General features: G+C 46.9%; 1 protein-coding gene across 2 annotated transcripts; it reads left to right on the plus strand.

Moving 5' to 3' along the window:
• Positions 1-14,589: 14,589 nt before the first annotated feature.
• Positions 14,590-25,175, plus strand: UPK1B (uroplakin 1B). 2 transcript variants are annotated; one of them, XM_073328981.1, is made up of 8 exons: positions 14,590-14,607; positions 17,327-17,404; positions 18,073-18,273; positions 19,891-19,965; positions 21,375-21,497; positions 21,870-22,049; positions 23,974-24,057; positions 25,125-25,175. In XM_073328981.1, the coding sequence occupies exons 2-8, from the start codon at positions 17,336-17,338 to the stop codon at positions 25,173-25,175; spliced, it is 783 nt and encodes a 260-aa protein (XP_073185082.1). In that variant the 5' UTR covers positions 14,590-14,607; positions 17,327-17,335. The 2 variants fall into 2 exon arrangements, with proteins under 2 accessions (XP_073185082.1, XP_073185090.1); XM_073328989.1 differs by lacking the exon at positions 14,590-14,607 and having other exon boundaries at positions 17,324-17,404.
• The last annotated feature ends 1,517 nt before the right edge of the window (positions 25,176-26,692 follow it).

The following is a 26,692-nucleotide window of genomic DNA, read 5'->3' on the forward strand; positions in this document are numbered from 1 at the left end:
GAAGTCCAGTTTTCAACATGATGGTTCTGGACAGTGCTGCATGGGCAACACATTGGTCGTTTTTGTGAACAGATTTTTGTGTGTATGTGTGCTATAGCAGGGCCATTGCTAGATCCAAATATCCACAGTCCTTGGACCTAATCTGGAATATCAGAGCTGGAACCCCCTCCAGCTCCAGGGCCATTTGAGCGCTGGAACCACACCCTGACTGGCTGGCCCACCAAGGCACCTGCAATCCTTTCAGACCCTGCAGGCCACAAGGCCAGAGTTTCACAATAATTTGTAGTACAGACTATCTGAGATACCTTTCAGCAGCTCTACTGGATCCAAGGCCACCCTTTGAAATGGACTGTCTAAGGCATGGGCACAAGAGCTCTGTCTCCTGGACACCCACTTTCCTTGCTCTGTGGTTTTCACCATATCTGGTAATGCTTTGCTGCATCCCAATGTATGTTTGGAAAGGAGAAATTCTTAATCAAAGGGGTGTTAGTTATCTTTACAGGAAAAGAAACAGGATGGCATGGGTGAGTTGTTGCAATCATGCTGTGTATCACTGAGACACGCTTAGCCACCGTCTAATCTTCCATTAACTTTTCCCTTTGGTCTGGTTCCCATTCACAGGAAACTAACCTGTTTTCCAGGGGATCTGCTCCTAGCCAGTCTTCTGACAAGCATGTTCTCTTGGATGCTTCAGGGAATGGCTGCTTGTCAAGGCTTCCTTAAGGGGTTCCTTGGACTTAGACTTTGTCTGAGACCCGCTGGGGTCTCCACTTTGGTCCATGTTTATCAAGGAACAAGCCTTTCCTCTTTAATGTCTTTTACAGCCAGTATCATCCAGGTTCCCCAGTGCGCTCCTGACTGCCTTATTTCTTAGGAATGCCAGAACCCTGTGAACATACTTCAAACTCACCTTTATTCTGCTTCCAATTCACAACACAGAGCATCTCAGCTTGTCCCTCCAGATCATTCCATGACATCACATAGAGAGGGACACCAGCCACAGTGCCTACCCCTGGTACCTCTTGACTGTCTAGCTGCATTATAATGGAGCTAAGGGGAAACTGCACAAACAGATCCTGTCTGCCCTGTTCAATAGAAGGGAAGCACTTACTCTGGCTGCATCCACTTGCTGTGCACTATGGATCTCCCAACACCTTTGAGCCACAGTCCTTGCAGCTAATTTCTGTTAATATGCACCAGTTTAAGTCTGACAGGGTGAGTTCTGAGCACTGATTAATATTAGTGCAGTTCATCTCAAAGCACTTTGTAATCAAACATTCAAAGCACTGGTAACTGACGCTGCTCAACTCCCAGTAAAAGGAGGTCCGTGGAAACTGACACGACTGTGTAGTCCATTCAACTAATAAAATACATTTCTAGTTTCCTACAGTCTCCTTCATCCAAAGCAGTGTTCATTAGCTAAACAAAAGACGGCTGAAGGTGAGATTTAATTAGAGGAAGATGTATTCCATTTATTTCTCCTCTTTATTTTTATGCCTTATAGTGCAGATTTGGATGCTAAGTTAATAATAATACAAGACTTAAGGCTTGATCCTGCTCCCATTCAAGTCAAAGGAAAATACCCCATTTATTTTAATAGAGCAGGATCAAACCCTTAATTTTCAGGTCTGCTGCTGAGGTATCCCTATCTATGGCTTTTTGGGCTCTGAATCTTAAAAAAATGATATCTAGAATGCAGGAAATTTCATATTAACAAAAGTAACACACACTGCCACAATTATTTATGGAAATATGAGGCAGGCAAAGGAAAAATTTTAAAAAAATGATTAAAAGTAAATTTGAGTATTGCCAATCCCAAGCACTCAACAATTATGAGCCAAGCCCCCCAAAATTATGAGATTGGTTTAAAATAATCAGAATACATTTTGGGCTCTTTTTATTTTTGTTTTTGGAGGCTTTAGGATTCCTTTTTTCAAATGTTCCTCTGCAACCCTGAGGGTTAGAAACTGAACTATTTTTCGGAAAATGTTTATTTTCCAGTTTTTGAACAACACCTGAGATTCTTGTGTAATAACATGACTCCAGGAGCTGAGGCTTTCAGAAGAACACCAAATATTGTGAGCATTGGCAACCCTGAAAACCCATCATATTTATGAGCACAACTGTATTGTCCATCTGTGAAACCATCCCGATACAAGTTCATAAAATAAGTTTTTAATTTTTTTGAGAGAAAACAAAACCTTGACAGTCTCCATTATTCAGCTCTGCTGAGGAATGAAGATGTAATGCCACATCCAGGAGGGATTTTCTATCTCCAAGTCCAAAATACCAGGATATGTGGAATCACCAAGGTGTATTTATCTAAGCTTCATACACCCCTCCTCACGAGGGTATCTGAGATCTTGGAACTAATTAACTGCATTCCATATTATTCTAAATATTTGCATACAATTCTGCTTTTCAGAACGTATTTTTGCAAACTGAAATAGATCCAGTAGGTTATTCCAGTTCAGTATAATTAGCTTCATAGTTACTGCTAATGGCATGCTATTTGTCTCTCTGCACTCAGTAGTGTTTGGTAAACATTTTAGGGACAGAGTCGTGTTCCCCTGATCTCCGTGGACGGTGTTCATTCATATATCATCCATGCACTACAGTTAGTTCAACAAATCCCATTAGACTGTGCTAGAAGGTACAGAAGTGGTGATCTTTCCAAAAGAAGGGGCAGCTCAAGTGAAAGTAAGACCCTGCCCACTACGGAGAGCCTTGGGGAGGAGGCCAGAGAGAAAACCAGGATAGGACAAGTGGAATGAGTGGATATGAGCTTAGAGGATGATCTGGAGCCAGGTCAGGGAGAGTTTGAATTCAAGGTGGTTCCGTAAGCATCTGTCTCAGAAAAACCCACATCCTCACCTTCGACACACATATGCAAAGAGAGAGGCAGAGGCAGCTGTGACAAATTCCCCTCTTCTCTGGAAAGAACTGGCACACGGCCATGACACTTGGATGGAGTAAGCAGGACAGGCATGAGATGCAGCCTCAAAGTGAAATTGGGTTAGAGGAGGAAGGGTGAGCACTGGGCTGAACGCAGCTGTCCTCAGTGCTCCTAGGAATGTGAGCAGGGAGCCGGAGCCATTTGGGGAGAAGGAATTTGAATTTGGGGATCTCTTGTAATGCCACCTTTTGGAGAAGGTGACTGAAATACTTAATAAAATGTTAACTCTGCTGACAAAGTCTACAGCTCTCAGATCTTTCAGAACACGATTAGGTGACATGGTGATCCAGACAGTTGGCCTTATTCCCTGGATGTACTGAAGTCCTTTACCCTGCTAGAGCATTGTAGGGAAGCCTTAGTCTCAGAGGATGAGAAAGCTCTATAGAGAGAATACAGCTCAATTCATAATCTTCCCTAGTGGATTTTAGTTGGAGCATCAGGTGACCCTAACCGGTGACTTCTGTTCAGTGCCCCAGAGGAAAGCAAAAAAGCACCTCCCCCCAGCCCCAGGAAAACTCAGCCATGATGTCCAGTTTAACCTGTGTAAGTGGTCAGTAATCACTATAGTTACACACCTAGGAACATAGGATTTCCTGTACCCTATCAGTCCATTTGTCCATCAAGTCTCCTATCCTGCCTCTGAGTTACCCAATACCTAAGGCTTCAGCAGTTGAAGAAAAACCGATAATGTACCTGGCCCATTGTGTGCGGGGTTTGGGCTAAGGAGGTCCTTCCTGATTCCACATGTGACCAGCTGATGCTCTAAAGCATGAGAACTGATCATCCTTATTATCTTCCCATGCAGAGCTGCAAATGTAACCCATACCATGGAGGAGAGGTGGTGGTTCATCATCTCTTCTTAACATGGAATTGAGGCAGACTCATGAGGTCTTGTTCATTGGGCCAGCGGCTTCCATTATCCTGCTGTGAGGTCACACTCTCTGGATGTTAAGCCACTGCATGGCATGGAAGCAAAGGCGGCAGGAGGATAAGGAAGGGTCCATCTCTCCATAGCTCAATAGCAAGGCAGACTCGTTGATACTACCCATGCAGTCTAATGGGATTTGTTTGTAATCTTCATTCTGCTGCAGATCATCATCCACAGGCGCCAGCTTCTAAGTTTGCCCAGGGGGTGCTCAACCCCCACTCTGCCCAAGGTCCCACCCCCACTCCACTCCTTCCCCCAAACCCCTGCCCCGCTGCTTTCTGTCCCTGCTCTGCCCAGGCCTTGTCCCCATTCTGCCTCTTCCCCTACCCCACCTCTTCCTGCCCCCACTCCGCCTATTCCCCACCTCTTCCCATCCAGTTCCGCCCCCTCCCCATAGCATGCCCCGTCCCCGCTCCTCTTGCTCCCTCCCAGTGCCTCCTTCTCACCACAGAACAGCTGATCCACGGCAGGTGGGAGGGACTCAAAGGGAGGGCGAGGAGCTGATCAGCAGGGTCACTGGTGGGCAGGAGGCACTGAGGGAGGAGGGAGGAAGGGGATCTTGGCTGCTGGTGGGTGCTAAGCACCCACTAATTTTTTTCCCATGAGTGCTCCAGCCCTGAAGCACCCATGGAGTTGGCGCCTATGTCATAGAATCATAGAACTGGAAGGGACCTCGAGAGGTCATCTCGTGCAGTCCCCTGCACTCAAGGCAGGACTAAGTATTATAAGTCATCAGCATCAGCATCATGACACATCCCAAAGGGACACAGCCTCCTTGCAGATCGAGTCCCGCCTGGGTTGATCTGTAGCAAGGTGACAGTCTGGCTGGATGTTCAGTTTATGACATCTTCTGATATCCCCCCTTCCCCAAGCAAATTTTAAAACGCAGGCCGAGTTATGGGGTATCTCTTAACAGTATCCTGTTGCCCATACAGTATGTTTCCTCTCTCGGTGACAGACTTCACTTTCACAAGGCACTTCCTTCTGCTTCCACCCAATAAAGAAGCATGTCCCGGGCACAAACCCTTAGGTAATAGAGCTGGTTGAAATTTTTCCTACAAAAAGGTTTGGGGGTGCTTCTCTGTTTGGTTTTGTTGTTATTGTTTGATAAATGGCTTTTTTCTAATGACTTTTTTGTGAGAAATGTTTGATATTTTGTAACCTTTTAATTTTTTTAGATGCAAATCAGAAATTAAAATATCTAGACTGTTAGTAATTTTTTCCATTTTTTTGGAGATTTTAGATTTTCATTCCCCCCTCATCTTATCCTTTTTTCTTCTTCTCCTGTTTTTCCTTTTCCGTTCTTTTATTTGTTGCATTTTTTCCTTTGACTTTTTCCTTTCAGAAATGACTGACCTCCTATTTTCTTTTCCTGTCTTTTTTTGAAAATGGAAAATTTTCAAAAATGGGGGGAAATACTGGAAAAAAGAAGAAAAGAAAAGAAAAATCGGTCCATTTCAAACCCTGCAAAAGAAAACAATTTCAAAATATTTCGCAATTTTTCTTCCTTTTGCAACAAGCATTGCTCAGCCCAACCTCACGCCTCCACACCCTGCACCGAACCGCTGCGCGTCCGCCCGCCTTGAAAATGTTCACGTATTGCTGGAGTCAGTGGGGGAGGAGGGTCTCGGGGGAGGCAGCGGAGAGGAGGGGGTGGCAGGTGGGGGGGGCCTCGAGGGGAGAGGCGGAGTGGGGGTGGGAAGAGGGTGTGTGGGGGCAGGGCCTCAGAGTGGAGCAGGAGTGTCGGGGCCACAGTCCGGGCACTAGAGGGCCTCCCACTGCTCGGGATCTTCTGCCAGCAGCGCTCCCAAGGTGGCGGGCTGGCATGCCTCCAAAGGGAAGTGCGTTGCAGCCAGCATTTCTTGCCCCATTTCGGGAACCTTAGCCTCCCCAAGCCTCTTATACCTGCTGCCCATGCTTGTAAGCAAGCAATTACTCCTGCTGTTAATTTTTTGTAATATCACCGATGGGTACATCTTTTCCCATAATCTTGTGGCATAGGGTCATTCTTTGGTCCTTACTTATGTCAAGCGTTTCTTAAGCCTATGGCCTAGTATGGCTAAGCCAGGGGTGAAAGTAATAATAAATTCTTACCGGTATGGGGGCGGCTCCGTCCCCCGGACGACGTGGGGCCTCGGGTGGAAGGGGGCGGGGCTGGGGGAGGGTCACCCTCCCCCAGCAAGCCCATCCGTGCTGCCTGGTCATGGCTGCCCGGGGCTGCAGCAGCGATTTAAAAGGGCCCGGTGCTCCAGCCGCGGTAGCCGGGAGCTCCGGGCCCTTTTAAATCACCAGCCCCGGGGCAGCTGCCCTTTTGCTCCGCCTGGTCGGCGGCCCAGGGGAGGCAACGATGTTAAAGCACTGCAGCAGCCCTTCAATGTCATTGCCCCTTTTGCCTCCCCTGTCGGGGCTGGGGGCAGGGGTCAGAGGGGGTGGGGGGAAGGGGCAGTAAGGGAAGGGGAGGGTCCTTTGCTGGGGCAGCGCTTTAACATGGGCTGCGTACGGGCTGATACTGGGTTCTTAATGGTATGCCGTGCCGGCCCAAACCGGCTCATTTTCAACCCTGGGCTAAGCTGAAATCTTACAGGCCTCAGCCTGCAGGCCTTGCAGCTCAGCCCAGTTTACTTACATACCTAATACATAAATAATTATCCCTTCTAACTACTCACCAGTCTTACACTTCTATAACCCTATCATTTAAATCACATCACACAATAAATGAACAATCAACTCAAATCATTGGCTACAAGGTGGTTAAAGTGGCTCCAAAGGACTGAGCTGGGACATTGAGCAATCTGGGGCTCAGTCACTTGCAGATTTCCCAGCTTGAAGGTCAGTATGTTTATGTGCCTATGAATACTGCAGTGTGTGCATCGCACATGTGACTGCTGCCTTTTTGGTCCGCACGCCGGGGGCTGAATTAGGGACCTCCCATGCTAAAGAACACAAGCAGCTGCAGCTTGAGCTAAAGAGCCATCGTGGCCTAGCTGGCACGGGGACAGACCCATATCCTCTGTGCGCCAGGCACCGCAGGGAACCTGCAACACACTTTTACCCCGCACATGTATTAGTCCGTGCAGCTGCGCATGCCTGTGTGTGCACCTACCTATGTGTATGTGTGTGTGAACATGCACACGTGTGGATGGCTGGATCTGAGCAGCTGTGTGCATGTGTGCAGGCACACGCATGTATTTCTGTGTGTACCCACCTGGGTGTATGTGTTTGTATGTACATGCCTGTGTCTGTGCTCGTGTGCATGCACAAACTTGAGCTTTGCTTTTAAAAAAAGGGTTCTGTTGCTCCCCCTTTGGATACCAAAATTCTTTCTTGATCTGCCCCAACCGTCCCCCTGTCAGCCTGCTAAGCCAGTTTGGCAGAAACTTGTCACTAGACAAACAACAGTGACAGCAATGGACTGAATTCCATCTCTCCCCCCATTTCTAACTCAAGATAGGATTAAGGTTAAAGCCTGTCTGCAAGCCCTTGACTGGGGATTATGTCAAGCAACAAACACTCACCAGCACTTTCTTGAGAGCTTCTCTTCATGCTTCTGACTGGCTGGCCCCAGCTCTTCACCATGCTGACCTCTCCTCCTTTTTCCTTTTCCGCACCTGCTCTCCCAAGCCAGACTTTCCGCCTCATTCTGGCAAGAGACGGGGCTTCCGTTTCCCTTCTATCTTCACTATTGTCCCTCCTGCATTCCCCCCGGTCTGTAGCAAACTATCACCGCTGCATCCAAAAGACGGACCCCCGCATTGAGCGGCTGCTGCACATACAGCCTGGCAGGTCTGTGAAGCCAAGATGCATGTCCGTAACCCAGGGATCTTTCATGTCCAGTAGAGCAGAGCAGACCAATAAACTGCATGCCACTCTTTTTCTCTCCAGTACTACAGAAGAACCAGGTGGATGAATCAACTCAGCTGGGCTTAGAATCTGTGCTTCTAGGGAGCGTAAATATTTTAAATCTTGCGATGAATTCTTTGGTAACAGCATAAACCCCAGTGCCACTTAAAGTGTCCTCTAATCAGGGAAACTTTCTCTGACGAAGTGCAGACTTTGCCTCATTCCTCTAGGGGACCGTTATCCCAACCAAACACTCCCATCTCCTCACAAGTTCACCGCCCTAACAAGGCAAGTGACAGACACTTCTCCCTAACGCTTTCTTTTCCCCAGTTCCCCCTTGTCACAAGAGCTGGTTACTTCTTCACTTGGCCTTGCGACAATCTCATGTGGCTCTCCTCACAGCAATAGGTGGGTATCCACAGAGCCTAGGTTAAACTATCAAAGTCCTGTCCAGCATGCAAGGGACTGTGTGAAAAACCTGGCCTACATTCTTGAGGAGCTGGACTTTTCTTTGGTTCTTTAGAGACCCTGGTTAGATATCTGGAGGGGAGGCCCCCAGAATTTTCAGACCTTTCACAAGTCTTATTCCTTAATGACAGGTTTCAGAGTAGCAGCCGTGTCAGTCTGTATTCGCAAAAAGAAAAGGAGTACTTGTGGCACCTCAGAGACTAACCAATTTATTTGAGCATAAGCATCCGATGAAGTGAGCTGTAGCTCACGAAAGCTTATGCTCAAATAAATTGGTTAGTCTCTAAGGTGCCACAAGTACTCCTTTTCTTTTTGCTTATTCCTTAAGGCACTTTAAAGGTGACTTACTGAGGATTTTTTCAAAAATTTAGTTTGTGCCCATTGATGCTTTTTTTGATGCATAAAGGGGTCCTGAAAGATTGGGACCCCATGCACCCCCATCCCCAAGGTTTTTTTCCCCGTTTGTTTTTTAACATTAAAATATAAAGAAGGTCAAGTACGACCCGTCATCCCAGTAGCTGGCGATCTCAGAAATGTAGATCGTGAGCTTTCACAGAGCCTAACTGAGTGGAGTGGAATGGAAGGGGCTTATGAATCTTAAACAAAGACAGCCTTTGTCTCAAATTCTTCTTGACCCTCTCAGTGAACCAGCTTTTGCTCCCTCAGTGATCCTACAAACACTTCCACACACATAGGCGCCGGCTTCTACTGGCACCAGTGGATGCTTGACCCCCCTCTGCCCCTGGCCCCACCCCGACTCTACCCCTGCCCCGCCCCCATTCCAACCCCTTCCCCAAAGTCCCTGCCCCATCTCTGCCCCCTCCCTGCCCCTATTCTGACTCCTTCCCCAAATCCCCACTCCAGCCCTGCCTCTTCACTGCCTCCTCCCCTGAGCGTGCCACTTTCCTGCTCCTCCCCCCTCCCTCCTGGAGCTTGCTACAGCTGTTTGGCGGCGGCAAGCGCTGGGAGGAGTGGGGACGCAGCATGCTCAGGGAAGGAGGAGGAGGTAGGGCGGGGAGCTTGGCTGCCGGTGGGTGCAGAGCACCCACTAATTTTTCCCCGTGGGTGCTCCAGCCCCAGAGCACCCATGGAGTTGGCACCTATGTCCACACATACTTAACTTTATGCACTTTATGTACTACTCATCATGGGCAAAGTTAAGCAAGTGCAGAATCAATGCCCAAGTGTGATGTCATAATCCTACTAGTTCTCTAGTCATCCACAGAGTCGTAAGAACGGCCCTACTGGGTCAGACCAAAGGTCCATCTAGCCCAGTATCCTGTCTTCCCACAGTGGCCAGTGCCAGGTGCCCCAGAGGGAATGAACAGAACAGGTAATCCTCAAGTGATCCATTCCCTGTCGCTCATTCCCAGCTTCTGGCATTTAGAATCTTCTAGGGTAGGTAAAACCTGAATTTCTAATGTAAAAAAGATCGAACAAACACACCTATCTTTCATGCCTTCTTTATGGACCATAAAGAAAGAGAGCAGGGTGCAAGCCAAATTTGATGGGATTTTTCTTTCTTCCCCCGCCGCCCTTTTTTCAGGACAGGATTATGTGAAGACATTTGTTAAAAAACCCTTCTCTCCTTTCCAGTCCGAGCATTTTCTTTGGACATACCGAATAGTCATTAAAACAACAGTTCATCAGTCAGTAATATTCATATTTATGTACTTATTCACCCATCCTTTCTAAAGTTCAGAGATCTCATAGGAGTGAGTCACTTGTCCACCCCAATAGACTATAATAATGGAAACACTTTAGTGTGTGTATTTTCAGTACAACCACATTCCAGTACAATCAGAGAATCAAAGAGACACCTTCTGCTCCCTTCCCAACCCAGGAACAGGTCTGGCTAGAAACAGGCTCCTCTCATGTGTTGGACACCCCACCAATCAAAACCACTTTTCCCAAGCACTCAGGGCCCTTTAAAGACAGGCTGAGCTAGAGAGGGGGCTTACTTAGCTTTACAGGTGTGGTTGAGTTTCTGTGGGATAGCAGTACAACAAAGAAGGTGAGTAAATTGCTGTATTCCTTTTAATGAGGTATTCAAGCTATTGCTGTGTGACACAATAAATAAAGAGGCTTTCATAGTTAATGGTTTATTTTAGTACTCTAACACTAGATGTGAGTGGGTGTTTAGTAATTGGGTAGGATTAACTGCAAGAGCTTATTAAGTATCTTTTCTTCCTGCAGGCTGCCTACTCTGTATTATCCCTTTAATTTGCTTCTTGAAGGGATATTAACATTTAGAAAAAAGGAGAGTTATGTGTTGCCAACATATCTGGGGGGCAGGAAGTAAGGCTCACAGCTAAAGTGTGAGCTCTACATTTACTCTTCTTCTGAAAGAAGAAAGCAGGCGGGGGAAACCCCTCTTCTGTCTTGGCTCCATAAAGCTAATAAGGGAGGGAAGAAAACAATTGTTCATCCCAACTTTATTTCCTAGGTGATTACTCCTGATAATTTAACAGGCACTCTAGTGTTCTGACAAGCATCCTTTCATAGCAAACAATTTCTCTCTAAAGGAGACTTAATTAGTAAGTTTGGTTGAGGCTTGTTTGGTGAGGCTGTATTATTACTGTGGCCTGAAATAACTGGCTGGGTGCTCTTCCTTTCCTAAACCTCTGTCTGAGTGCTGTTAAACAAGCTGCTATTCCATTTCAGAGGTGATAGAGTTTCAGTAGTGGGTGAAATTATTGGAGGAGCTTGTTTTATGTACAATTTTTCCCCGTGGGTGCTCCAGCCCCAGAGCACCCATGGAGTCGGCACCTATGTCCACACATACTTAACTTTATGCACTTTATGTACTACTCATCATGGGCAAAGTTAAGCAAGTGCAGAATCAATACCCAAGTGTGATGCCATAATCCTACTAGTTCTCTAGTCATCCACAGAATGTACAGTCATTCAAAGACAGCAAGTTTACTATGGGCAAACCAACACTTGTAAAATGCTCTGCTCCTCTAGAGTTTTTCATCCACAACATTTAAAGTATTCTATATGGTTGCTAAACTTATCCATAAGATCATATCTCTCTCCCCTCATCTTTAGTTAGTATCTTAAATTTTGGAGATCACTGGTCAAGTTGCTCGAGGCTTTTTCCACTAAATGTCATTTTGTCTAATGAAAACCTGTCTCAACTCCTGTCAGCCCTCAATTACCCTTTAGCAGCTGTTCAGAATGGGCATTTAGAGAGACCAGGGGAGTGAGGGTCTAATAGAAACATTACAGCTTCTGTGGGTGAGTGGGACAAGCTTTGAGCTTACATGGAGCTCTTCTTGACCTGAAGGAAGAGCTCTGTGTAGGCTTGTCTCTCTCACCAACAAAAATTGGCCCAATGAAAGATATTGCCTCACCCAGTCTTGTATGCAGTGGTGTTGTAGCTGTGTGGGTCCCAGGATATTAGAGAGACAAGGTGGAGCTCTTATTTTGAATGTATGAAGGAGGCAGAATGCAGTAACCCTCCCTGGTTAGGCTAAGATATGGCTTTAAGAGACACACCTTGGTATTTGGCTGAAGTCTCTCATTATCCTCACATGAGTAAAAACATTTTTCTAAAACTGGAAGGGAAATACTCTGTAATCTGGGCTTTGTGTGTGGTCCTTGCACCTCTCAAATTAATCCAGTTAAAGACAGGTTTGTGCTGTTGAGTGAACAGAACCTTTCTGCTACTGCAAAGGCTTGGTTTGTTTGGTTGTGCATGAATGACTCTGAATGTCATTCAGAGTCATCCAAATGAATGGCACTGCTGACACTTTTGGAATGGACACCTTGCATTAAATGATGGTTAAACCCCGCATGAGATTGCGTCAATAAAACCACTGGGTCCCTTGTCTCTAGCCTCTTACTGCACTCCTGAAGAATGTGATGCATGAACAGCTCCAGGAAACTGGGAGGGGGTGTGTCTGAGGAGAGACCTGGTAGTGCATTAGCCTAGTGGCTCTTCTGAGGGGAGCACTAATGTGATGGCCAAGCTGGGAGTGGGGCAAGAAGAGAAGATGTGACACACCCCCCTTTACACACCCACTTAAGTGGCAGCACCTGCAGAATGAAAGACTTTTCTCTTGCTGAAGGCAAGGCTCTATGCCCAGTTTCTTCTGTAGTAGTCAGTATTGGTGTTCAGCTAGAGTTGCCCAGAGTGCTGAGCACAGGTGCCCATATCCATGTCACTGCCAAGTTTATGGGGAATAGATCAGGTTGTCAACTTCCAACACAGGTGTTAAGTATAATGAAGGCCTAAAAACTGTCTTGAGCTGGACTTGCTGGAGCTGCTGCTGGATGAGAGATGTGGCTGCTTGGTTCCTCTGAAAATCTGGCTTGGTTTGGGCACCCAAAACACTAATGGGCTTAGTTCTCAGTGCATCCTTTCCACTTCCCCCACTGGCCTTATGGGTCTTATTGAGCCTGTTGTGTGTAGGGGGAGGGAGAATAGGCCAAGCCCATGCCTAGGTCAGCTTATGGCGTGCAGACCTGCCCATAGTTTGCTGAAGAGCAGTGATGCTGCAACACTTGAAATCTGACTAACTTACCTAGTCCCACATGCTCTAGTGAGAGAGAGGAACTGGGTCATGCCCAGATTTTGGAGATGGCTGGTGGGACAGCTGAGAAAAAACATAAGGTGCAAGGGGGGGGGGGAGGAGTGGAAAGGGGTTGCAAGTGGTATCTACTGAACAGTTATACCTAAACTATAATACTCTTGATGTGGTTACTCTGAAATCTAGCAAGAGTTTATCATTTGACTTAACTGACAACAATGATTCCATTCAAGCTGAGGGTCTAGATTTCCCCTGAGAGGGAGGAAACCCAACCTCTTCTGTTTCATATAGACCTAATATATGAAGCACTTGGTCCTATGTGAAACCTTATCTTTCCCCTGTTTTCAATTGGACTGAAGGTCAGTTGCATTGGGTTGGAAACCAATACGAAAACTAGCTTTATATGAAAGACTTAACCCCTCCTCTGGACACCCTGGACTAAAGACAGACAGGAGTTCTGGCACCCATCTCTTTGTCAGGTATGGGAGGAGAAGGTCCTCCTACTATTCTAGATCATGTAGATTTGAGGTGTTCCCTACACTTACACATGTGCAATTCAACCAAGGCTAACATGTAAGATTTCTTCTCCTGACTCTGCAGATGTATTAATGTAGCAAGTGCTGTGCTAGTTGCTCTCATTTGTAACACATCCCTGCTCTGAGGTGTTTAGAATGGGCTGATTTGAGATGTGTGAAGTCCCAGGACATTCATAGCTCATCTGTTTGGGAGGAGAGGTTCTTTGGTTGCCCAGTAGATCCAGCCATTGTCATGGCACCTGGCATGGTTTTCAGTCTCCACTAGGCATTCTTCAAAGGTAGGGGAGTACTATTTCCCATCTTTAACATGGGGAAACTGAGGAAGTAACTTTCTTGGTGTCACACAAGGAGATGGTGGTGGACTTGGGCATAGAACTCAGGGCTTTCTGACTCCTACTGGTGCTCTATGCACTGCATAATTCTGCCCCATGTTACTGTTATCATAAGACCTTCTTGTAAAGGTTCTCTCCCTTCTTTGTCTCTGCATTTATTTCATTGTATTCAGCCTTTACTCTCCTTGTAATTTCATGTTCCCTAGTAAAGAGCTGGTGGCTCTACCATGTTACTAGGAATCTGTCATTAGGCAACTGGCACATGGATGGTGATGTATTAGATGACTATATCCACCTGGCCAATCCCTCCTCCCAAAAGCAGGTATTTTGAAAGCTGACCCTTCCTTTCTGTAGAAGTCCTAGACCTTCTCTCTTGGGAATGTGTGCACACAGTAGTAGCAGGCTTGGGGTAGGCAGGATCTGGCCAACAGAGGAGGCTCTGAGAACATGCAGCATATCCAAAGTTTGCAGAAGGAATTTAGCTCACAGGGATGGGGGGAGAATGAGGGTGTGACTGGGAGGACACATCCTAAGTAAGATTCCTCAAATAACTGGCTGGTCTGCAATAACCTGGGGCTAGTTCCACATGAGGACTTAAGCACTTTACACCCACATTTAGACACCACTGAAATCCTCAACCCCCTTGCTCAGCTGCTGCCTAACCCTATTGGGCCTTTAGGAACCCAAGAGCCTGAATTTTCAGCTTTCCAGTCTCCAAGTTGCCTATGTTTCTGCTAGAGAGTGTGCATCCAGCCACCTCAGTCTAGGTGCCTATCTCAGACACGCCAAGATCCTCAAACTAGGCATTCCCCTGCAGACCTGACCCAGTGGCTGTGCTCAGAGCACCCTTAAACTCACCGTGGCTAGTGGAGAGGAAGTAGCTTCTCTTATAACTGTTAGCCCAGTGGTTAGAGCACTCACCGGCAATATGGGAGACCCATGTTTAATTCCCCCCTCTGCCTAAGGTGGAGCAGGGAATTGAACGAGGGTTTCCCACCTTTCAGGGCAAGTGGTTAGGGCACTCCCTCTCCGGTCTAATACTTATTTCACACCCAGTGGAACAGCTTCAACAGGAGAGACTGAGGGAGCCCGGACATCAGAATATCCCACAGCTCAGTGGTTAGAGCACTCACCGGAGAGGTGGGAGACCCCAGTTTGAACACCTCTTCAGGCAGAGGGGGGACTTGAACCTGTCTTCCCCACATCCTGGGTGAGTGCTCTAACCACTGGGCTAAAGCTTATAAGGGGGCAGCTGCCACAAACGTCCCTCTGCCCCTGCCCAGTTTCTTCCAAAAAGCATCTTTGGCACCTGACCCCACATCTGAGGATCCCTAGCAGAGAAAGGTGCTTCCCGCCCAGGCCCAGGCTGGGTGCCTTACTCCCTGAGAAGGGTGAGGTTTAGGCCACACCCCTCTCCTCAGCATTTCCCATTGGCTAGCTTAAGTGGTGCCCTGCTCAGCCCTGCTGCTTTTGTGGATCCTTACAATAGAGAGAGGCTCCTAAGGAATCCCTATCCATTGTACAGGGAGCCTGGGTACCTGCTCCAGGACTTAGAGATACCACTTGGTGGCAGGTGCTGCAACATTGAGAATTGCAACACTTAAGCCTCTATCTGGGCCTAGCTCCTAGTGTCCAACCTATGCCCTAGAGCAGCCCTGACCCACAACAATCTAGTCCAGAAAAAGCCTCCTTTGAGCTTAGAACCTGCTCTTTCCTATGAAGTGTGCAGAGCTCTGTTCAGGTTCTAGTAGGGATGATTTCCTTCCCTTCCATGCTGTCTCCTGACAGGCGGCTGGCTAAGGGGCTGTGAGAGGCTCTTCTAAAACTACTGTCCTCAGAGCTTGAGGCTCCCCAACAACTCCTCATCTTTCTTATGTGCGAGTGCATACACCAGACAGTGGCTAAACCAAACTGTAGGAACTATGTCCAATTTGAGGTTGGCAGGTCTACAGCACTGTGCTTGGGTGTCTACACGAACCAACTACATTACGGTAGGACTACAAGTGAAGTGTCCCTAGAGAAGTGGTAAAAATGCCCGAGGGCTCTCTGAGCTAGCAACTCCACCACTGCTGCAGCTGCATGGAATTCTGGGGTTGTGTCTTTTGCCATTTGCGTAAGAATAGCCTTAGAAAAGCTGTTGGAGAGGGAAGTAATGGAAGCGTAGGTAACTCTTCTTTCTACTGGTGTCTCCATGCTTTGTCCAAGCCACAGGAAGTTCTCTGGTGTTGGTTGCCCCACTGCAGTTCAGAGGACCTAAGGAAGTCTGTGAGAAGGGAGACCAGGGCTTAGTAAAGAGGAAGAGATCATCAGGTGCACATTTCTTCTCAGCTCACCTTTTCCTGTGCAGGGTAATGTTGCATCCCTCTAATAGTTGACCATATGGCTTTGTCTATACTAACGTTACTAAAATTTCCCTCTGGGGTTTGCAACAGTATGGAAACTTTAATAAGAAATTGCTAGTGTAGACATTCCAGAAGCGGACTTGTTACCTTATCAGCTTGTAATCGTTCCACTGTCCTGTTGGTATAGAAGCTGGTACAGATGAGGCCTAATTTAGGCTTCTGTTGACAGCTCAGGTTTTGTGCAGCTCCCCACAATCACAGCTGGTTTTTTTTCCACTCAGTCCCTCTTGGAGGAGGGGTTTTCATCACCTTCCCATCAGATCAAGAATCTGGATTTGTCTTTTTTTCCAGGGTTCTTGACCCTGTGGAGGGTGTATCCATGCCCCTCACTGGAGGAGAGTGAATTCCACGTGGAGTGCCTGGGACTAGAAAGTAGGGGGGAGCATTTTCGAGAATGTAGCTGGAATGCTACTCTGCTAGTATCCCATGCTCCAGCTGTGAGTGGCTCAACTTCCTCCCTCATGCCCTCTCTGTAAGGAGTGCTTTAGGGTAGCTTCAGTGCCCAACCTGGGTGTGTGTCTCACTAGAAAGACACTGGGTAAGATTTGCCTCAGGTTGTCTGCTGTGGAAACCAAAGGAAGCAGCACTGCTTCAGAGACCGAAGCCAGAGCCTGAAGTACACAGTTGGAGAAGGAGCCCATGATCTCACCAGTAGGTATGAGTTGGGAAGAAAGAAGTATATACTAGCTATAGACCAAAGCCCTAGACTAGACTGCTGTGACTTGCTGGCATGCAAATGGACCAGATATCTCTGACCTGGCCCCGAAGCTCTATAGGAAAATGAGCACGCTTGGTGTTTATGAACAAAGTGGAAATGGCCACCACAAAACTGTGGCTCACATCGTGCAATGGGGGGGAAGAGGTTACAGGGTGAATAGCTGTCTGGGATGGAGCAGACCTCTTCAGCGAAGAAGTGTGTAGGGTACATCCAACTATTTAACTCCACTTTGCCTTGTCTTTCATGGTATACGCAGGGACTGTAGCCATGATGGAGCTGCATCAGCAGGATAGTGCTTATACTACAGGTTCGCACTGTAGTGCTGCCAGCTGGTGGGTAAAAATCCTAGTGTAGGCCAGGCTCAAACCATCTCCAGCAGCCATACAAATATTGCTGATCTCCCTGCCACTTAGTAGTCTGGGCTCCCCCAGCCATCCAACAGGAAAACTCTCTTACCAGCACTGACCCTTCCCTTCTAAAACTGGAAGCCTGTGAAGAAGTGTGTGTGTGGTGGGGGGGGGGCTTTCCTCAAGGATAACGTCCATTTCTAGAATAAACCTGTGAGACCTGTGTGTCCTGAACACTTTTCTCCGCCTTTCAGGTTGCATGAGGAGCTGAAGATGGCAAAAGGCGATAATGGAGTGCGCTTTTTCCAAGGCCTACTAATTCTCGGCAATGTGATTATTGGGGTAAGTGATCTGGGGCTGTGAGGGGCTAGGGTGGAGAGATGATTTCTTCAAGGGCTCGTCACTCCTCATCAGATGCACTGTAATAAAAGGCTTGGCCCAGCAATGGGGTCATTCTTCATGTTACCACTTCAGTCTAAATAAAATAAATGCAACGCTAGGTGAGAGGTCAAGGTCCCTGCTGAGTCATGCAAGCAAACAAATTCAGTAAGGGATGGAGGGTGAGGGTACATGGACTGGTAGGAAGTAGGGGCAGCGGTAGCACATCTAGAAGAACAAGCTTTTGTGCCGGGGGCTCTGGAGGGAAGAGCCCTGGTTCCTGAACTCCTCTTTCCAGCCCAGCTCCTTCCCACAATGACGGGAAGGGTTATGTTAATGCCATTCTTAAAGGAATGCTCCAAATCTTGTTTTAAGACCAGCCCAGTTGATATGAGCTGTGCTGCTCTGGGGAAGAGAGAGGGCCCATGCTCAGTGGGTTTTATGTTTACAATTGTCATGAGAGGACAGAAAGCAATGGATTGTGGGCCTGTGGGGAGGGAGTGGTCTCGCTGGGAAGCTTGTGCCTTGTGTGTGGGGCAGGAAGAGGAACGTGATTAATAGAAGCTCTCCTTGAATGTAGCTGTGGTACTGCTTTGGGCTGACCTGATGGGAGTCTGACTTCTGGTTCTCAGATGTGTGGCATTGCACTGATGGCAGAGTGCATCTTCTTCGTGTCGGATCAGCAGACTCTGTACCCTCTGCTGGAAGCCACCAATAATGATGACATCTATGGTGCAGCCTGGATTGGCATCTTCGTTGGCTTTGCTCTCTTTAATCTGTCTGTCCTGGGCATCATTGGAGTCATTAAGTCACACCGCACAATGCTGCTGGTGGTAAGTGGAGTGATATTAGTCCGCAGGTCGTTAACAGACTAAGATCATGTTATCCCAGTCTTCTGCTCCTTGTGCTCACCAGCTGTTGAGCACTGCTAACTTCAAGATTTGAGTTGTAATTTTCCAGGCCTTAAATAGCATTAGGGCCAAATGTGCCTAAAGGGCCACCCATTTCCTCTTTGACACCTAGGACAGCCGCATTGTCCAGGAACAGATGGAATCTGTACCAGGAAGAGGGACATGAGTGTGGGAGACTATTTCCATGGTAACTGAGCCACAACTCTAACCCATGACCCCAACTGACCAGGAGGACTGAACTTTGTCCCCTTCAGAACAAGTTGGCACTTGCTACCTCAGCTTTGTTTTATTGGGGTGGGTGGGGGGGGGAGAAGAGCAATTTTCCAATAGGGAAAAGGAAGGAAATGGCTCCTTATTAACTGAACTGAGCCCAGTAGGGGGTTCATATCACAACAGGCTTCCCTTCCCCCATTATCTGGGTTGCTTTGAGAGAGAAGCTGGGGGCATAGGAATCAAAACGGTAGTCTTGTGGTGGGCTGCAGTACCAGTCCCCAGGTCGAGAGGAGGCAAACATTGCAGTGCAAGGACTGTAGCTGTATTAAAGTTGTCTGGGGTTTTAGACCATATAGTCACACATCATTCCTGGGGATACCTTAATACAGGCAGCATGTGGCTACAGGTGTGGTACAAATGCCTTGATTGGTTTCCAAGTCTCCAGCAGAATCCTGAACAATATATTTGCCATGGTCATACAGCGTAAATTCCTATTGACCACACAAGCTTGGGTCCTCATTGGGTCCTCATTTCTTTGCTGCTGGGGGGCATAAAATATTGATACCTCTACCTAGGCTACTGAACTTCATCAAAGTAAGACTGAATCACTGCTGCGAGGAAACTTTGCCTTCCATCATCTCTATACGGTTGGGAGGTGTCTTGGAGTTGTTGGACAAGCCATGGCCAATGCTAAAATGGCGTTCAGATTCTTAGTCAACAGATCATTATGCAGCTTCTTATCTACTTCTTCAGAAGCTCTAATAAGAGGCAGCGTAGAGAAGTCTGGTCTGTGCCTACAGCATAAAGAGCAATCCAGAAATTCTGTGAAACAAATTAAGACTGTTAACATAACGAAGTTTCTACACCCTGAAATGAACCTCAAATTTGCACTCTTAAGATATCAGTGTGGCAAAGAATGTAGCTGTTTCCTAAGAAGGAGAAGACACCACTATTGACAGTCGGAGTGCCATTAGGCAGAATACAAATAAAATGAGAATATGAACCCTTATGGTCCAGGGGATAAGACAATCATGAACTAATGACTGGGCTTCCCTTAAATCCAGATTATGGAATGTATCTGTTAATGACAGGGTAGAACTTGGATGAATGGGACTCTCAAGGTGGAGGAACTTAATTTTGAGTCTCAGCGTTGTTCAGGTAGGGTATGGGTGGAGGTTAGTGCTCACCATGTCGGATGGGGAAGGAACCCTGCTCCAAAACGCCTTGAACCTGATCTTGTAACACCACACTTTGAAATGCAGCATGTTGTGAGAATAGACCCAGGTTGGAGAGCTAACTGTACCTTCTGCTCTGATTCTTTTGCAGTATATCATTCTGATGTTGGTCACATATGGATTTGAAGTGGCTTCTTGCATCACAGCAGCAACTCATCGAGATTTTGTGAGTGGTGGTTTCCCATGTATGTTCTCTCAAGAGTAGGATGGAGGCAGGGTGTTTGAACATGTCCACAGAATGCCAAAACTCTAAGCATACAATGCAGCTAGGGCAGAGTGGAAACCTGGGGTGGGCTGGCTAGAGACTGGACAGTAATGGATACTGCTGAACCACTGAAGAGAGGGTCTAGTCTCCTAGAGGCATGTGTAATTCCATAACTTGGGGTCAAGGAAATAAGACTTTCTTTATGCAAACTGAGTCTGTCCATTAACTGAGGCTACTGAACCTTGACACGTTTTTCAGATGCAGATTGACAATGCTATTGTAGGTGTTTAATGATGGAAGACCTCTGGTTCTACCATTTGAGCATTACTAGTGTAGGGGAGAGACCCATGTAGGTTCTTACAGCTGTTGGAAAAAGTTGTATGTGCAGTGCTTAACTCCAAACAAACCTCCAGACACTAACAAACAGCTTCTTCCCTTGCCTCCTCCCAGGCAAACCCTTCTGAGGACATGTTCAGCTGTCAGACTCTGGAATCTGTGGGTTTTCTGATGCTCCCAGAGTCCTGTTCTCTAACTCCTAGTATCTCCAGTTGGAGGAGGAAGACTTCCAAACTAACCTGGTTGTCCAAAACTGTGTTTGCTGGTAGTCTACTCCTAATGAAGCAGAAAACCTACTCAATTCAGAAAGGAATCTAATAACATGGGCACAAGCAGACAATGAGTTTTAATATGGCTAAATGTATCTATTGAGGAACAAAGAATATAGGCCATACGTACAGGATGGAGGACTCTAACCTGGGAAGCAGGGGATCTGAGAAGGATTTGTAGGTAACGGTCGATGATCAGCTGGACATGAGCTCCGAGTGTGACTGACTAAAAGGGCTAATGCTGTCCTGGAGTGCATAAACGGGCACGGCGAGTAGGAGTAGAAAGGCTATTTTACCTCTGTATTTGGCACTGGTGTGACCACTGGAACTGTGTGCAGTTCTGGTGCCCACAATTCAAGAAGGATGTTGATAAATTGGAGAGGACTCAGAGAAAAGAACCAAGAGAATGATTTAAGGATTAGAAAACATGGTTTTATAGTGATAGATTCAAGGAGCTCAGTCTATTTAGCTTAACAAAGAAAAGGTTAAAGGATGACTTGATTACATTCTAGAAGTATCTATATGGAGAACAAATATTTAATGGGCTCTTCAATCTAGCAGAGAAAGGTATAACATGATCCAACAGTGGGAAGTTGAAGCTAGTCAATGTTTTTCTGAAAGATTGGCTCTGGGAATTATTTTTGGAAGTTCTATGGCCTGTGTTCTGCAGGAGGTCAAACTAGATGATGACAGTGGTCCCTTCTGGCCTTGGAATCAAGGAATCTAATAACATCACGTGTGCTCTTTATCTCCTTTGCCCTGTAGTTCACACCCAATCTCTTCCTGAAGCAAATGTTGGAAAAGTATCAGAACCCAGAGCCAGCCAACAATGATGATAAGTGGATGAGTGAAGGTGTCACCAGGACATGGGACCGCCTCATGCTACAGGTGACCAGTGCTCATATAACTAGAGATAGCAGCTAAACATTACACAGCTCTGGAATTTCTCTCACCCTAGAATCTTTCCGTAATAAAAGAATGTTGGAATCTTCAGATGTGGCCCTGTCTAACCTCCAGCATCCCAATGCTGCTAGTGCATAAAATGACACTTCAGGCCCCTGGAATATCTGTCAACATGTTGTTTTTTCCTATAAATCTGTTTGTCTGGCGTGATGCAAGCTAGTCACTGTTCTGGGGGAAGGAGGGAGAATGGGGAGGGGGGAGGGGGAAACCTGAGGACTGGACATCAGCACCTGTATCCCTGTGTTGCAGGGGGATCTCAATATTCTCTCTCTCTCTCTTTCTCCCTCCCAAATCCAGAATCAGTGCTGTGGGGTGAATGGCCCCTCTGACTGGCAGAACTACATGTCTGTGTTCAGGAGCAGGAACAGTGACTCAGAGTTCCCTTGGCCACGCCAGTGCTGTGTCATGGATGTCCAAGGAATTCCAATCAACTTGGATGGCTGCAAACTGGGTGTCTCCGGCTACTATAATAATAAGGCAAGAATCTCTCTCCACTTTTACTGTGGTTCTTGTTGACTAGTGGGATTATCTCAAAACTTAACTTGTAATGAAAAGAGGTGCCAGGGCTTAAGCAATTGTTTTTACATTCATAACTGATGCAGCAAGCCGAGAGGCGCTGGGGCTATGAACTGCCAAGCCCAGAGTTGCCGGGGCTTAGCCCCGGCAAAAATTAAGCCCTGGATAATCTCATGGGGATGGTGTAACAGCATGCCAACTGAAGCACAATGGGGATTGAAAGCCTATGACATACTAGGGGGACAGGATAGATCTGCTAGTACCCAAAGGCTTTCTGAGGAGCAGAAACTTCTGTCGTTTTCCTGTCCACATCACTGGCCCAGGACCGAGTAGCACAGGAGCATTCCTGATGTTTGGGACATAGGCAGGGCCTTACCAAATTCACAGCCATGAAATCTGGTCTTTGTGTTCTTTTACCCTGTACCATACAGATTTCACGGGGGAGACCAGAGTATCTCCAATTGGGGGCCCTGACCCAAAAGGGAGTTGCAGGGCGGTCACAAGGTTATTTTAGGGGGTCATGGTATTGCCACCCTTTCTTCTGCGCTGCCTTCAGAGCTGGGCAGCTGGAGAGCAGCAGCACAGAGGTAAAGGTGGCAATCCCATCCCAGGCCATCCTTACTTCTGCTCTGCTGCTGGCGGTGGCTTTGCCTTCGGAGCTGGGCTCCCCGCCCGCATCCGCCGCTCTCCAGCTGCCCAGCTCTGAAGGCAGCGCTGCCATCAGTAGCGGCGCAGAAGTAAGGGTAGCAGTACCGCAACCCCTCTACAATAACCTTGAGACCCCCTTCCCCACAACTCCTTTTTGGGTCAGGACCCCTACAATTACAACTCTGTGAAATTTCCGATTGAAATTGCTGAAATCATGAAATTTGCAACTTTTAAAACATTTGACCGTCAAATTGACCAAAATGGACCATTAATTTGGTAGGGCCCTAGATACAGGAGACAATAGAGGGGTGCTGTCCCAGTGGAACTGGTCCAAGATGCCAGCCCAGGACAAGAGTACCCGAAGGGTGGCTGGTTTCGTGACCAAGAGGGTTGGCATAGGAGCCAGTGTTGGCTGAGCACCAGTCATTTGAATGGTGACTGATATCCCATATGTAGTGACTAAACTCTCTTAACCTACCCAAAGGGCCCCATTCTAGAGGTGGGAAGGGACAAAGCCATGTTGATTGGGCACCATGTGGGAAGCTGTCGCCAATGTCTGTGGCTTAAGAGACTGTTGGTTCTTTGGTGCCTTTCCCAAATGCTAGCAACCTGCCGTGGTGCAGTGCATGGTAAATTGTACCTTGCCCAATTTTTTGGGAGTGGGGTGGGCAGCCAGAATGTCAGAATCCAGTCAGTGGAGCAGCCTGCTCACCGGGAGAGACTGTTAACTGCATATAAGATGCATGCTTGGAGATGGGGGTTATGGGGAAGTTCAGGTGACCGTAGCTTCTAGCAATTTAGCAGAGGTTTGTCGTCTTCAGCTATATTCCCACTGGCAAGCTCATGTTCTCCTGGTGATTTGGAGTGAAAAACATAATTAATACAGTAAGTTGGCCTGAAGTATTTGAGAGGATCTGTTTCTAGAGGGAATATAAAGCCATAATCTGGATCTATTTCTTCCTCGTCTATCAGGGAGTTGGCAGAGCCATAGGCTGGGATGCCAACTGTGAGCTATCTCCTAAGACCAAGTTGAACATTCTGACCATGATGGTTGCATTGCAACCAAAGCATGTTCTAGCTGACTTGTTAATGTCATGCAAACTAGCTAGTTCAGTGTGCTTGTGGTTCCTGGAGAATGAGAACCGGACCTCTCTCCAAGAGAGCTGAGCTTGTAACATAGTTGCTCAAAGCTCATGCTCTGGTCTTGATTTGCTGTTTATTGGCTCTGTTCCCACAGGGTTGCTATGACATTATCTCTGGTCCAATGAACAGACATGCTTGGGGTGTTGCCTGGTTTGGCTTTGCCATTCTCTGCTGGACTGTGAGTACTTAATATCTGCTCTTCTTTCCCCCCCCCCCCCAGCCCCCCACCTCTATTCAACCTGAGGGGAAATGGGGATTGGCACTGGTGGAAGGACTAATCCCTGGAGAACAAGCGGCTCCCCATCCAACTGTAGGGCCATTCTGAGTTGGAAACACACTTGGGGGTGGGGAGGGTAAAGGATGTGGGCTGTCTTGAAGGACTGTCTCTAGATTAAGCTGCTTTAGCTCTGTTCCATTAAGTAAGGCTGTGTTCTGATCTGACCTCCACATGCTGAGAAATTAATGGCAACTGTGCCTAATCCCCATAAGTGCACCCTGCTGATGTTCAGAATAAAATCTCTGTACTGTATACCTAACTCTTAACTCTGCAAATCAAAAGCCTCTGTCAGTGGACTGATCCCATGGCCCACAAAGCGAAAGTAGTTAAGTGTGCTAATAAGTATGATCTCCCCAACCTTAGCCTACAGGTAGGTGATGAATGTTGCCAGTGTTGCTGCTGTTAATGCAAACAGATGTTCACTTGGGTATTCACCATACTCTTATTTGCTCTTTGCCAGCATTTGTGCAGCTCACAAGTCCTGTTCACAGAAAAGTGTCAATTACTCTTGCTGGAAGTGTTCATGTGGCCATTTCAAAGCTCTTTCGGCTTGAGTCATGAGAACAGAAAAAATACACGACTTGGAGTATTTGCTATTCATGATGAGAGAAAGTCACCTAAAAAATAAATAGTCATGGCAAAAAGTTCAAGAGCAACCTCTAGACTGAAATCAATACATAGGCTGTGGAACAAAATGCTTAACTGCAGAGTTGTTAGCTGCAGATGGCTTGCCCTGCTCCAGCTTAACTGTTGTATTGAAGAGTTGGCTCCTGTGTGAAGACAGCAACCTTCTGTGGCTACCAGGGGTGGATTAGGTGATGGAAACCCCTGACTTGATCCACTGAAAGGATGAAATGTCATCTGACAATGGGATTGTTGGGGTGTGGTGTGTGTGGTTGTTTTTTTTTTGGTTGGTTGGTTGGTAAATCTGCTTTCTTCATTATCTAACGGCCATTTTTTCTTTATAGTTCTGGGTTCTTATCTGCACCATGTTCTATTGGAGCAGAATTGAATACTGAGGATCCAGTGGCCTCCCAACAACCCCTCTGAAGTCTTGGTGCATGAAACTGCATTCGTTCATCTGTACTATTCCTCTTGTGCTAAGGAGGATTTGAGGCTCTCCCAGTGCCCACATTATCATCCCACCCTCCATCTCCCTGAAAACCAGACAGACTGGTACACTGAGCTGATCCTTCCAAGAAAGAACATGCCTTCCTTTAGCCTCACTGGAGTTCTGTAGCTTTTATGCCTATTAACGGACCCAAATCCTTCACTGTTCTGAAGACTACTTGAGTCTGAGAGATGCTCTGATTATTCCAGAGATGGCCTTGAAAAGGGAAATGGCCCATAAATGTACTTGCTCCAGAAAACAATTTCTTTAAACTAGGGCTAATGTAAATGATACCAGAACAAATCTGACGCACAAGGCTGTTGGTGAATATAGTATATGTGAGAGATGCTGTCACCACACCAGAGAGCCTTCCTCCTTGCAAGGAAGAGGAAAATTAGACATGTAACTACAGGAATTGCCAAGTTTTATTTAACATTCATATTTAGTTCTGGCCTCTATTAAAGATATCCGTCCTCTAAGAAGGAGGCAGACTCTCTTTTCTACCCTCTGCCATACCTAACTTCCCAGTCTTAAAAGCTAAAAGCAGGTTACTAGTCAACCCAAATCAAGGGCTAGTTCACTGCATCATAATATGCTTCCTATGTTCAAGCCTACCTCTGGTGCTTATCACTGATAAACTATAGGACCCCCATCTCTCTGAAATGGTGCCAACACATGCAATGTTTTACCTCCTCAAAACTGACTCAACAGTTTTTTCACAGCTCCTTGGAGATCTTGGGGGGGCGGGGCGTGGATATGCAGTTTTGTTCTCTGATGTATTAACAGGACAAAATATTCCTCCTTTCCCATCCCTACCAGCCTACTCCACTTTCCACCTCCAGCTAACTCAAGGCATAGAATTGAGCCCCCTTGATCAAGAAGAGTAATTTGAGTTCAAGGACAACTATTAATTCTTTCTTGTATGTTCTTCTACAACCTCACTGAATCCCAGTTCTGTCCTAGCATAAGCAGTTAAAACTCCCAGTTAAGCAGGCAACTATTGACCTAAGTCAGACTTAAACGGGTCTGGTGTAATTCCTAATGAATGTCTTGTAAGTTACGTGCATTGTGTGACGCTTGCTCCTTGTACAGAATGTTTTATCTGAAATCTGTTTAAGTGTTGGGGGTCAGCCCCTAAGAACCTGCCAGCTGCCCTGATTGTTCCAGTGTTTCTGTATATTCTCCGAATCTTTAATAAAAAAGCTGAGTTTCAAATTCTCACTGTCAAGGATCTTGAGTAAATGGAGGCTCCACCAGCTGCCTCCAGACACCTGAATGTTGGACAGTGCTGGGTTCAAAAAGCTGGTGGCTCCAAACTTCTCGCAGGTACGGAGTTGCTACTGTCTGTGCATCTAGAATGTTGTGCTGTGGAAAAATCTGGCACTGAACCGACTTGCCAGTCTAATCAAAGGGCTGTGGGAATAG

The sequence above is a fragment of the Lepidochelys kempii genome, chromosome 1, assembly GCF_965140265.1.
Source record: "Lepidochelys kempii isolate rLepKem1 chromosome 1, rLepKem1.hap2, whole genome shotgun sequence".
Classification (NCBI taxonomy): Eukaryota; Metazoa; Chordata; order Testudines; family Cheloniidae; genus Lepidochelys; species Lepidochelys kempii.